Here is a 14038-nt window from a genome sequence, read left to right on the forward strand (position 1 = left end):
TCCTGGAGATACAGAGGACAAGGAAATCTCGGTCTTCAAATTGCTCATTTGTTTAGTGAAGGAGACAGAAGAGGGAACTCGTAGTTACAGTTCTCAATAGTCAATGCTGCGGAAGAAACACGCCTGGACATTCCATAGGAGAACGGAAGTATAGCCTAAGGAATGGGGGTTCACCAGGTTAAAATGGGAAGTGCATTCTAGGTGAAGACAGTGGTAGAGGGGGAGAGAGCTGTTTGAGGACTACTGCAGTTTTCTAGACAAGATAGAACAAGGGCTAACCTAAGGTAGTGAGAGTGGAGCTAGAGAGGAGGAAACAGATTTGAGGATGAGCTAGAATCGACAGAACCTGCTGACCAAGTGGGTGATAGGATGTGGCAGAGAGGAGCATAGGTTCTAGCTTGGCAAATGGATTGGAGGTTGGTACCATTTATCAAGTATACATGTTAATATAAAGCAAAGAACCCATTAGAAAGGGATGAGTTTCTTTTTGTATATGGTTAATTTTGGGTATGTTGGATATAAAGATTTGGCACTCAGAAGAAAGATCTGGAACAAATAGATGTATTTAGGATTTATCATTAAAAGGTGCTGGGTGAAGTCACATAGTGAGGATGAGGCATCACCCAGAGGCGTGAGGAAAGGACCAAGATTAGAACTTGACGGCAAGCTGAGGAGAGAGCAATAGAAAAGGAGACTAAGGAAAACCAAGGGAAAGCAGAGTAACACCGAAGTCCGGAGAAGAGTTTTAGGAAATAGAAACTGTAGTCTCGGCATTGAGAAAGTGAGTAAAGAAGAGGACATTATAAAATTATGTAATCTCTCTGGGTCTCAGTTTTCTCATCTATAAAATAGGGGATCATATTAGATGATTTTATAGTTCCTCCTAATTTACTAAGCAGCTCCTTTGTATACTAGGCACATTACTAAGTATTTACATTGTTCCATTTAATAGGTACTATTATCCTGAGTTTCGCAGGTGAAGAAACAGACTTGTGTTAAGTAGCTTGGCCAGGGTCACACAGCTAATAAGTGGTAGAGCCATTAAGACCCCATTTGGCCAGTTTTCTTAATCATCAGTAGGAAATATGTGTAAGTCCTGATTTCTATAGGAGGTACAGTAGGGCATATAATCATTCTGTATATGTTTGTTTCTTTCATTAGATGAATATGTTAACCAACTTGTTAGTTGACCCAGGATTTTGAGAACACACTTGGACAAAGTAGTGAAGTGATACTAGATTCTTACTTACAGCTCTACTGTAACTCATGTGACTTCCTCCCATTCCTCCTCCCCAGCAAGTCCCTTATCATGTTTGGCTTTTACTTTTCTGATATTTAAAAAGAGGTATTAACACTGGAATATTATCACAATATAATTGGAAAATATAAGTAAGAAATGAGATTTTGTTAATATGTGCAAAAATAATTTAGCACTTGGCATGAACAGTTACTTTCTGTTTGGTATTTGTTTCTAAGTTAGGCTGGCTGTTTGCCTTACAACCTTATACTTCCTCCAGAATGAACTGTGTTAGAGGATTTCCTCCAGCCTTGGGTATCTGGTCCTCAGCTCTATCGGCTCAGAAATTCATTATCAGTTTACCCAGAAAGGATCAAGCTCAAATACCTTAATACTGATATATAAGCCAGCATGTTAATTTATTAATTTTTAATGGGAAATTCTGTTTTCCAGTCCAAGAATGTGTTTGTCCACTATCTAGGGAACTGTCTCTCTAGTATCAAGGTATCTAGAAACTAAACCAAATTGGTCATGAGAAGGTTGCTTAGAGTCAGAGTTTTTAGCATTTGGATAGTCTTATGAGATAGATCTTATGAGTTATGGTAGAATCTGTAAAATCATTCCCCCTTGTACTGTAGAGACCACAGCATCCTAGTTACTCTGACACTTAAATTTATCAGATACTGTACCGTGTTTTTCTCATGAAATAAAACTCAGTTTAAAAAAAAGATATATTTTCTTTAGCTATCCCTCATTTTTCATTATTCTTTTTTATCAGTAGGCAAAGCTTCTACCATGGTTAACATTTTTATTTATTCAGCAGACCACATTTTTTCACTGATTTTAGATGGGTGTTTGCTTGTGAGTATTTGGGCATCTGTTAGACTCTGAGGTCACACCCCAATCCCATCCCCACAATATTTACTGTTATTGTGAGTTGCTTCTGTAGAGAGCTAATCTATCCATTAATATTAGTTTCTTGTTTATACTTCAGAGATTACAATTTTCTGACCTTGCCCCACAAAATCAGAGTCTTAAAAATATTAAAGATATAGAACCATTTATGCATTGTTTGCAATGTTACTGTGATGTTATTAAATGTATTAGTGCCATACTTTTACTGTTTTAAAAAAACCAGAACCTTAAAATTGAGTAGACACAGAGCAAAAGATTACTGCCAAAATATAACAAATATATTTAATTTTCACATTTTTTTTATCTTCACATTTCTTTCAGCTTTCTCTATTAGAACATTTCTATTCCCAGCCCCTCAGTGTTCTGTGCTGTAATCTCCCAGAAGCCAAGAGAAGAATAAATTTTTTATCAGATAATCAGTGTGAAAACATCCGACGTCTTCCATCGTTTAGGAGGTAAAAGGAGAAGTGCTTATTTAACACATCTTATAATAGAGGTTGGGATAAAATGAAGGATCTCAGATCTAGCTATTTTTGAAGTGGGGAAAGAAAAAAAAAACTTTTTATTTAGAGCACAATGAAATCCTCTGTTTTCAATTGTGAGATTTCTTTGTTGGACTTGAAAATTTAGCATAAAGAAAAATATTTTTACAAAGGGACATAATTTTCAGGTTCTCCAGAGTTACTTATTTATAAATAAGATTTCCTGATTCTGGAATTTACGGCTTTTGATTATGATTAGATCCCTAGATTATGTGGTATAGCTGATTTAAGGAGTTAAAAATTACCATTAAACCATGACTGTTATCTTGAGCTTATTTTTGAGAAGAAATGAAAGAATGTGACCACTGATCTAAGTAGTTCTTTTCCTCATATGATATTCAGATCTTTAGTATGTTTAATTTTCTCTCTTTGTGTGTGGGATGGTGAAAATTCTAGGTACGTGGAAAAGCAAGCTTCAGAAAAGCAAGTTGCACTATTGACCAATGAGAGATTTTTGAAGGTAGGAATGTGGATGTATTTGTTTCAATTTTATTCTGTTTTTTTTCTTCATGAGAAACAATATGCACATAATGTTTATTCAGTGAATTTATAAAACATATCTGTCCATCCTAATATGCTTTTCACAGAGAATTAATGGGTCTTCATAATCATATAGGAATGTGATTTGAACGTGACACAAAACTTCAGTTCTAAGGTAACCTTTTTTATTGAGAAAAAGTATTAACTACAGGTTTATCCTATGGTGTAATTTGAAAATATTTTTAGATCTCAACTTTGTTTCCACATAGCAATTTTGGAATCTGCAGGCAATCTCATTTTAATGTTCTTTTAAAAGTTGTCATACATAAAGGCACATAGAAACCATGTAGCTTAGGGACCCACTGCTAAGTGGGTTTGATTTGATTTGAAAAAATATCATTATATATTGATTATACAATGCCAGGAAAGAAGTAATGAGCTTAGAAAATTAAGAGTTAGCCATATAACATAGGGAATATCAAAAGAAGGAGGTTTTTTTTTTTCTTTCTTGAATAAATGATACTTGGACGTGGTACATAAATCAAAAGGCAAAGATAATATACAGAGAAAATACTCCCTCACACCTTTATCCTCCAACCACCCACTTTCCCTTCCTAGATATATTCAGTGTTACTAGTTACTTATGCATCATTCCAGAAATATTCTTCAGACACACAAGTAATTTTACATACTGTAGGAGTTCCCTTCCCTATCTTAACAGAAGATAAGTATATAAGCTATTCTGTACCTTGTTTTGTTTTGCACTTAATCTTGGAAATCATTCCATATCAGCATTGAGAGTGGTACAGTACTCTATGGAATGAATATAGTTTCATTTTACTTAGCAGGTCCCTTAATGATGGACAACTAGAAATGCATAGTGTCATACTTGTTTTCATACTATTCATGCCTTTTTTGAGGAAAAAGTTGTAGGAAATTGTAATAAAATTAAGATGAGATTGAAGTAGCCCTAGTGCTATGTGTAGGTTTTGCTGATACATACTATTTTCAAATTTTGAATGAAAGAATGTTAGTTCCTAGAGGGCATGTGTGCTGTATAGCTCTGAATACTAATTTACCATCTTTTTGTAAATTCTCAAAAAATATTAAGAATGGCTCTTTTATAATTGAGATATAATTGACATACAATATGACACTGGACATTGGCTTTTGTTAAACATTATTTCTAATGCAGAATCCACACTGGGCCATATTATAAAATCAGTTCTAGACTGGGCTTAATAATTACTTCAATAATCTCTGTAATCTTTTTAGAGCAGAATAAGAAGTTTTCAAATCCTAATGCAGGTTGTTTTGGAAGAGAGGAACTTTAAGAACCAGTGGAAAGGGATGTGTGCATGTTTACTGAATTTTAAGATTAGATGGATTAGCGCTCTGCTGAGTCAGCTAGTTGCCCAGTGCATTTCCTGCGAGAGTATATTTTCAGAAGCCAGGAATAGATTTTTAAAGAGTACCTTTAACCATTGAGATGATAAAAGGGAGAGAATCTCTAGGTTGGTCTGTTGTAGAAATAGCTTGACATTTATCTGTGCTTCTCAATAACTTTTCATATATTTTCTGAGCATTTATTTATACTGGTTCCTAGTGCACTTAGCTCTGTTCTTATTATCTTTGCTGTATTCATTTTAGGATTGCATACTTTGTTAAAGGCATATTTTCTTGAGATTTACATAGTGAGAAATATGAAGGGGCACAAGGATTTGTACCCTTACCCTAAGGAAGTTATGTGCAGGTTACCTGCTAAATTCAAAGGACAGAAGAAATCTATGAAAATAATTAATGTGTCTGAAATCAACAGAGTGAAAGTATCTGTATATTTTATTCTTGTAATGCTTTTTCTCTTTTTATAGTTTATTTTAAAACATCATCTTTTTTTTTTAAGATTTATTTGAAATAGGGGGAATGAGAGAGCACAAGTCAGGGGGAGGGGCTAAGAGAGAGGGAGAAGCAGACTCTCCACTGAGGAGGGAGCACAACCTGGGGCTAGATCCCAGGATCCTGGGATCATGAGCTGAAGGCGGAAGCTTAACCGACTGAGCCACTCAGGTGCCCCCATTATCAATTTTTATATGTATTTTTCCACAGTAAAAGAAATCAGAAAAAACTCCACATGATAATAATATGGTACTACATGATACAGGGGAAGATCCTGATTTTGACCTCAGGAATCTTGGATTTCAATTCCAGCTCCTCATTAGCCAGGTGTATCTTAGAAAAATCACTCATCCTATTTAAGCCTATGGGCAGTAATTCCTAGTGTGATTTCTTCATAGGGTTAGTGATAAAGTCTGTTCAGCAAATGAGAGTGAGTTAAAAACAAATACACAATGAAATGTTTATAAATGTAAATCATAAATACTGTTATTACTTTTCACTATAATAAAAATTAAGATCAGTACACATAGTTTTATATATTGCATATTGTGTATTATACATATTATATATAATACTCTTGTGTTACATGGTTTTATAGATTATATAGTTATATAGACATGCCTACTGTTAAATTTTTCACTTTGTACCCATTTTCTACACTGAGATTCTGAAGACCTAGACCTCAAAAGTATACTCTAGAGAAATTTATACTCTTTATATCTAGATTCTTTCAGCCCGGAAAATCTACTTTGCTCTCCATCCTGATGAACTAAAGCAGTTGCTCTCAAACTTTAGCATGTATCAGAATCACATGGAGGGCTTGTTAAAACACTGATTTCTGGCCTCCATCCCCAGAGTTTCTGCTTTTGTAGCTCAAAGGTGGGCCCCAAGAATTTGCGTTTCTAGCAAGGTCCCAGGTAATGCTGATGCTGCTGGTCTGAAGACCATCTTTGAGAACCACTTGAACTGGACTGATTCCCTAGAAGGAAATGTTTATTGCTTCCCTTCCCTTGTTTTCTTAAATTTAGAACTAATCTAAATTCTCACTTACTTAAATGACTCATCTCAATTATCCTCTGACTGGAGTCAAGAAGTTAAAAAAAAAAAAACACCCTAACTCCTTTAGAATTATGGATACTCAGTTTCATAGTTACAGCTTTTAAACTATATGCCAGCTTTGTATTTCATAAACTTCATGGGTTTTAATTTTTTTAATTTAAAATTTAAAAAATTCAGCTGACTAAACCATAAAACATTTGTAGAAGTTTCACTAGGAAGTTCAACAAAGGCATGACATTAGAAGGCCATATATAGCCGATAAAAGACTAAAGACTGTGTGTTCTTTCATTTCTAAGTAGTCTGTCTCATGAATGATTGTACAGTGCAGCTGGGTACAGTGGCCAAAAAGTGTATTCTGACAGTTAACACATTTTTCTGCATTTAAGCCAAATAGGCTTGCACAGGCTTCCATTAATGCAAACTTCTGATGACTCAGTAGCTTTCAAATCCTGTGGTAGAAGTTTAACCAGATAATCTTTAAAGTTTCTTTTGGCTCTAAAATGCTATGATTTTATTTACTTGCTCATTAAACAGATTAGTAATAATTTTTTTCTGACTAGTTAAATTATTTAGATTCCTCATTAAAATTCTCCTTTAGTGCATATGTTTAATTGAAAATAGGTAAATTATTACTATGGGTTTTAGGTGAAGTACCAGGAGCAGTTACTGGATATATTTTTACCATGTTTTTGCCTCATAGTGTTGCTCTAGTAATCAAGGTGTTTTTTAAATTTAAACCTTTAACTTAAGAAATAATAGTTCATGAGAAATTAAGCTGTCAAAGTGCCTTAAACAGAACTTTCAAATTCTTCATAATTACAGAGATATTCTTATTATCACTTGTGTCTGAAATTTTGTTTCAAGTCCTATATTAAGGAGAGCTTTGAAGAAGATTGTGGCCTCATATCACATTTGCATAATTATTTGGTAATTAAAAACAGGCCTTGAAATACTGGAAATTTTTTTTGAATAGTGAGAAATTCTTTTTCTTTCCGTGAAAAAATGTTTTGGGGGAATAGAATATTAACAGCTTTTCCCAATTAGTAGATAGTTTTTATGCATTGTTTCATTTTGAGTCCCAGCCACCACATATGACAGATGTTTTTATCCCTTTGTGTAGATGAAGAGAGTCACAAAATGATTAAGTAACTTGCCTACCTCAAGTGTCACAATTAGCAGTTGGAAGATCTGGCCTTAATACCCAGACCTGACATCAAAGCCCACACATTTTCTGTGACACTTCATTGAAGAATTAGTATAAGTTGATGAGAAGGTGCCTGAGGTTCTGTATTAGTGTTTTAGAAATGAGAAATGGGCTTTTCAAATACCGTAGCAAGTTAACGGTGAAGTTAAGGTACAGGAGGCTTAGAAAACAACTTGGTACGAGGCGGCTTTGCCCTTTATAGTCCGGCAGCCAGGTGTCATGCAGCTCTGCATGCTATTGCTCACATTAAAGCTGGAACGGGAAACATCCCCCTTCTCCCCACCAAATAGATCTAGTTGGGTATGTTATACAAATATGTATATTTGCCAGTATCATTTACATAGACACATACACACACACACACACACACACACACACACACACACACACTTTACTTTCAAAAGACTTCTTTAAAAAAAGCAAGTCCAGGGACGCCTGGGTGGCTCAGTCGTTAAGCGTCTGCCTTTGGGTCAGGTTATGATCCCAGGGTCCTGGGATCGAGTCCCATATCGGGCTCCTTGCTCAGTGAGGAGCCTGCTTCTCCCTCTCCCTCTGCTGCTCCCCCTGCTTGTGCTCTCTCTGACAAATAAATAAAAATCTTTAAAAAAAAAAAGCAAGTCCCAGTGCCATAGCTAGGAGTAGGTCCATTTTAATCCTGTGCTGTCTACACCAACCACACCCTCTATTTATCAGTAATGATGTGCTCTTGGTGTTGATCCTGTCTTGTCAAGAAGTTACATTATGCTCTGTATATTTAATACATGACTAATTCCATGTATTTCACATAAGAAAATCAGTTTGTCAAATCTTCCCTAAAGCTATTTGGCTTGGTTTCAACCCTTAAAGAGTTCAACTTTATGCTGTGTAGAAAACTAGATTCAATCCCTTGCCGGTGACAGTTGAAGTTTTATTATTCTGACTCGTTAATATTTTATGTCTCTATTCCCTATGTACCCAGCTAGATTTTAAATTGGTTGAGAGTAGAAAGTAAGTCTCAGACTCCTTAGAATTGTAATATATTCCTATTAGAAAGATAACCTGATTCAGTATGCTTATTTTACAGATGAAGAACTGCAGCCGAGAGAGGAAGTAAACTATCTAAGGTCACAGAGCAAGTTAGTGGTAGAGCAAGGATTTCTTTTCACCATTTAGTATGCTTTTTGTGGTGATTCATGATCAAAAGGCACAGAATTAGGTCACAAGTTTGATGGAAACCTGCCTTTCACTTTTGCCTCCACCTCTTCATTCTGGTTTCTTTTGACTGACCTAAGGACAGGAGGAGGGAAAAATCTATTAGAAAAAAATAATAAAAGGCAAAGAGAAGAAAGGAAGAATATGATTCCAAAACAGACTACTTCTTGTGATCAGATGCGTGAGCCATTAGCCCAGTAGTGCGGTGGGAAGTGGCAGCTCAAATCCAAAGCCTTCATCAGGTGCTGCTGAACAGGGAGAACAGAAGGCTGAGGCACATGAGAGGTCGAGCGCTCACGCCGCACTAGAGCTGGGGGAGAGCTGTGGTCTGGCGCTCTGGTAGGTAGCCGTCACGTGATAAGACACTGAGAACCAAACACTGTCAGCCAAAACTTCTCTGATGAGAAAAATAATGCTTAGTTCTAGCAAAAGGTGATGGAGAAAATGCTGTGTTCTTGGACAGCTGATAACCTCTTATTCCTAAAATCCAATGTCTGTTTTGCCAGTGTTTAGTTTCAGTGAATTGAATGAAAGGAACAAATTATAAAAATGTACAGCCATTTTTACGTACATTCTTTAAATCTTCTTGGAGTCGCTCTTTACCCTATACCTAAAATCTGGACACAAAAGTGATAAATACTGTGGGAATTAGAAGAGAATTGCAAAAACTGAGCATCATGGCAAATGTAATTCTATCTGTCTTATTTTCCTTACCTGTATCTATTTAAGTTTACATGGCCATTGGTTTCCCCTTCAAAGGAAGTAACCAGCTCAGTAACAACAGAGGCCTTGTCATATTAGTAAACAATAATACATGAATGATTTTGACTGAATGGCAGACAGGATTGATGTGATTGGAGATGGCTGATTTAAAAGGGTGTAGAGTAATATATTGTAATATACATATAAAATGTATAGTAATACATTGACTGGCAACCACAGCCTAATACTAATGTGGTTTTTTAGCTCCTTAGTGTTTTCTTAAAAACCCAAGCCAACATATACAAATTGAGACATTTTACATTACAAATTCAGACTTTTGTCTTTGTTGAAAAATTAGTAAATGTGGCCCACATCCAGCAAGACAACATTGACTTTTTTTTTAAGATTTTATTTATTTATTTATTTGACAGAGAGAGAGAGAGCGCGAGAGCACAAGCAGATGGAGCGGCAGGCAGAGGGAGAAGGAGAAGCAGGCTCCCCGCTGAGCAGAGAGCCTGACTCAGGGCTTGATCCCAGGACCCTGGGATCATGACCTGAGCGGAAGGCAGAGGCTTAACCAACTGAGAGCCAGGTGCCCCGACAACATTGACATTTTAAATTCATCTTACTTGAGAAGGTGAATTTTGAATAAAGACTAAAGGAGGTTACAGAGCTTGCCATGCAGGAATCTGGAGGAAGGGAATTCCAAACAAAGAAACAGCAAGTGTAAAGGACCTGAGGTTGGAGTGTGCCTGGATGTTTGAGGAGGAGCAAGGAGTATTGGATTATTTGATATCAGAGAAGTATCTTTCTGTTCACATCTCTTTGTCAAAGATCAGGAAAGACCGGAAGGTCTTCGTGTTTCAAGAATACAAGAAAGCATATCTCTTGGGCGCCTGGGTGGCTCAGTTGGTTAGGCGGCTGCCTTCGGCTCAGGTCATGATCCTGGAGTCCCGGGATCGAGTCCCGCATCGGGCTCCCTGCTCAGCAGGGAGTCTGCTTCTCCCTCTGACCCGCCTCCCTGTCATGCTCTCTCTCTCTCTCTGTCTCATTCTCTCTCTCAAATAAATAAATAAAATCTTTAAAAAAAAAAAGAATACAAGAAAGCATATCTCTTTGGGAAATAATATTACTAGGCCAAGTGCAGCTCTGTTGAGAAGAATCATCCTAAATACAGTCATGAAATGAAACAGTGGCAGCTATGACCAGTATATAGCAATGATGCCAGAGGAAAAATTTAATGAATGGAAAGGAGGGTTACTCTTTCAACAGACTTTGTTTTTTACATGTGCATAGTGTGATGCTGCAGTAATGTATTGAGTGGAGAATTTTCTCAGCATCACAACCTATAAAGTATTCATAAAGTACATCAAGAATTGTTGCCCTGGACAGGTGGTAGAGAGGCATTTGCAGATAAAGATCTCAGTAATACTGACAAAGAATTTAGAGAACAGGTTACATGAAGAAAGCTAATCATTTGTGATGTTTCCTGCTACAGCTGATAAGAACACATAGAAACAGCAGTGAAATCTCTTTAATGTAGAGTGTAGGGTTCCAAAGTCAGCACATAAGACAAAAATGTGGGATGGTCGAAATAACTCTTGAAAATCCCTTAGAAGGGTACAACAGATCTTCTGTCATGCAGTCCAACATGGCCGGTTTTATTTCCAAGTGTTGGAACCAGAACGCCATTTCCTCAGGAGAGCATCAGATGAAATAGTTTGCTATGCTGTGTTTTAAGCGCTAGGCACTGGGCACAGGGGTATAATCACATAGAAGCGTAAAGGGCCCGAGACCATCTGGGAGAAGAGCATGCCCATAATCCTCATCTCACCCTTACCCAAGGCATAGTTCCTGGAGTGCAGCATTGCGTACAAAGTGTAACGTGTTTCTTTTTTTCTCCTCATCTGAGTAAATTCAGTTGTACTGCATCACCCTTTATTTGTGCATGTAGTTACTCCACAAAGCAAAACTAATAGGTAGTGCAAGAAGCATGAGGTATGATTATTATTCATAGATTCCTTTCTCTCCAGAACACTTTCTTTGTTTAAAAGCTTTTTAGGCATACATTAAAGCAAACAATTAGTGGCTTTATGCACTCTCTATGCTACAGCTTATCGTAAAATTAGAATTAAAATGTACTTTCCCAGTGGTGGTTAAAGTACCCTTTGGTATGATAGGAAACCTAGATTTTTGAAATTGCCAGCTAACTCAAATACTGGGAGGAAAAACATTTTGATACTAAAAGCTTTTCTTTCATTTGCCCTGTGCTTTCAGATAATAACCTATAGATCGCTGATGAAGGAATTGATTTCTAAGTGTGTTAGAGTTTAGGAAAATATATCAGATTTATTGCTTTATATCGGTTGGGTTTGCTTGAATTTATTGATATCTGGGTGTTACTTTCTCCATGCTTGACTGCTAAAAATAATGGGTATCTGCAAGATATTACTGGGGTAAGAAACCCAGCCCAGCAGTTAAAGTCCTTCATTTGACTTTTTAGAGAAGAAAAAAATGTGAAGACCATGCCACAGATCATAATCCTCTTAAGAAAATGTTACAGGATGAAGCAGTTATAAAAGTATTTGAGGTCTGAAAAATACTTGAGTGTTGCTAGAATGTGGTGTTTTAAAGTCATTTCTAAACTATTTCAGAAGGTTCTAGAAAACCTAATACCCCCATTCCACCCACCCACCCCCAAAAACCCTTTTGAAACTGGTTTGTGAGATTAGTCATCCCATTGTTTTAAGACGCTGTCTCCCATATTATACTTGTTGGAGTCTAAATTATAAATCTTAATGGCTTCAGATTTCTCTTTTTAATTTTTTCGTAATGGTAAACTGAATAAAGCCAGTATTGGAATTCTCAACAAAAGGCAGGGATTTACCAGAATCACCTGTGGTGTTTCTTTCTGTGTTTCCTCCTCCTCCTTCTCCCCCCCCTTCCCTCCCTCCCTCCTTTCCCTTCCTTCCCTCCCTTCCCTTCCTTCCCTCCCTTCCCTCCCTTCCCTTCCTTCCCTTCCTTCCCTTCCTTCCCTCCCTTCCCTTCCTTCCCTTCCTTTCCTTTCCTTCCTTTCCTTCCTTTCCTTCCTTCCCTCCTTTCCTCCTTCCCTCCTTCCCTCCCTTTGAAACACAGTTCTGCCAGTACTTTCAGAGAAGCATAGACCTCAGCAACTGTTAATTATGTTGGTATTGCACTCGCTGGTGACCTCCTCACCCTTCTGATGTCAGCAAGGTAGAGGGTAATGGGCCTGCCTCCCTGTGGCACACACCAGGTGCCTGGCACAGGCAGGCAGCTATCAAGGTGCATTTTTGCACACTTGTATTTTTGGGAACCTAGTTATAATGGCAGTGCTGTAGATAGAAGGAAACTACAGAATTAATTTTGGTGTGTTAGTACCACCAGACTTGGTACTAAATCAAAGATACCCAGCCTTTATCCTGGATTTTGCTTGCATTACTAATTCTCAAAATTGAGGGGGTTAATTTGTAATTCTGAGTCTTCTCTCATCAGTTTTCCAGAAATTACACATATTCATGAACTAGATTTTATTCTTTTAATTACTGACTTACATATTTATCATATATTCTGTGATTTTTAGGAGGAAATACAATCATTACTAGAAAACTTACATGTTTACCATTCAAATTATTTCCTGGTTTTGAGATGTCTTCATCAGTTCACCTCTTCTCTTCCCAAGTACCCGTTGGGTCGACAGGTAACCAAAACTTCCTCATTTGGAAGAATATTAGTAGTTTCTTGCTTTGATTTCAGCAGCATTCAGGCATCAAAATTTTAAATGGATCCAAATCATGCACTGAGTGCACAGTCTAAATCCATTGCAGCTGTACATATTACCGGTAATTGAAACAGTATTTTTTGTTCCCATGGCCACAACTAGAAACAGCCACATAAATCCTGGTGGTGTTGCTTCCCCTGCGACGTATTTGTCCTAAGGCATTTTAACTTTTTCTGTCACACTTTTTTTGTCATGGATACTGAGAAAGCAGCTGATCCCTCACCTTATTGAAATAGAGAAAAGAATCTGTTTGAGAATGCTTGATGGTTAACCTTGCATTACACCAAGAGCTAAAAGGGAGGCAGCACTTCTGTGCTTGCAAAATTATGCCCCACTGGCTTTTGTGTCATACCGTAAACCTGTGAACCATCTGTGGAGTGGATGTTAGTAGAATAATTCTGTATTCTTAAATCTTTGGATCCTTCACTCAGAGGCTTAGAGAATAAATATAAATACATAGGAATGATTTGTTTAAAGGTGATTTCTGCCATTAAGCATTCTTTTTAATAATCACATATCATGTTTATTACTTTCTCATTGCAGTGTGATCAGTGATATCAGCCAATCCCAACATAGTCTCATTTTGCTTTACGTAAATGTTATTCTTATAAAGCCTGACCTATGTGATGGTATGCCCAGTCTGTAGTCACCTAAAGAAAATGGTTGTTTTTAGTAAGATTTATTTCTTTGTCTTGGTCATTGATGATTTTGCCAAGTGAGTAATGTGCAGTTCAGTATATCACTTTTGGGTCTTTACAGGTGTGCTCTTTGCTTACAGATAGGGGCGAGTGGTGTGCAGTTCAGTACATCACGTTTGGGTCTTTACAGGTGTGCTCTTTGCTTACAGATCAGAGAGCTGTACTGCACTTGTTTGGAAAAGAACATACGGGATTCGGAGGAGTACGTGTCAGCCTTGCAGCTGCTGAGGTAGTTCGGTTTGTTTTCTTTTGGTCTGCTGTAAGCCTGCCAGTAAGTAACACCCTCCTCCAGAATTCTGCCTCTAAGGGGTTTCA

General features: G+C 37.2%; 1 protein-coding gene across 5 annotated transcripts in view; it reads left to right on the forward strand.

Annotated features, from left to right (window-relative positions):
* Positions 1-14038, forward strand: part of ORC3 (origin recognition complex subunit 3) — a 59494-nt gene that overhangs the window by 22153 nt on the left and 23303 nt on the right. For 4 of the 5 annotated variants that reach the window (XM_073893596.1, XM_025862410.2, XM_073893598.1 and 1 more), the window contains 4 exons: positions 2474-2607; positions 3091-3154; positions 12828-12944; positions 13873-13952. In XM_073893596.1, the coding sequence (XP_073749697.1) occupies positions 2474-2607; positions 3091-3154; positions 12828-12944; positions 13873-13952 (395 nt within the window). The remainder of the gene's footprint in view (positions 1-2473; positions 2608-3090; positions 3155-12827; positions 12945-13872; positions 13953-14038) is intronic. The other variant, XM_073893597.1, reaches the window with a different exon arrangement.

The sequence above is a fragment of the Callorhinus ursinus genome, unplaced genomic scaffold, assembly GCF_003265705.2.
Source record: "Callorhinus ursinus isolate GAN/ISIS: 27379988/994484 unplaced genomic scaffold, GSC_fseal_2.0 scaffold6, whole genome shotgun sequence".
NCBI lineage: Eukaryota > Metazoa > Chordata > Mammalia > Carnivora > Otariidae > Callorhinus > Callorhinus ursinus.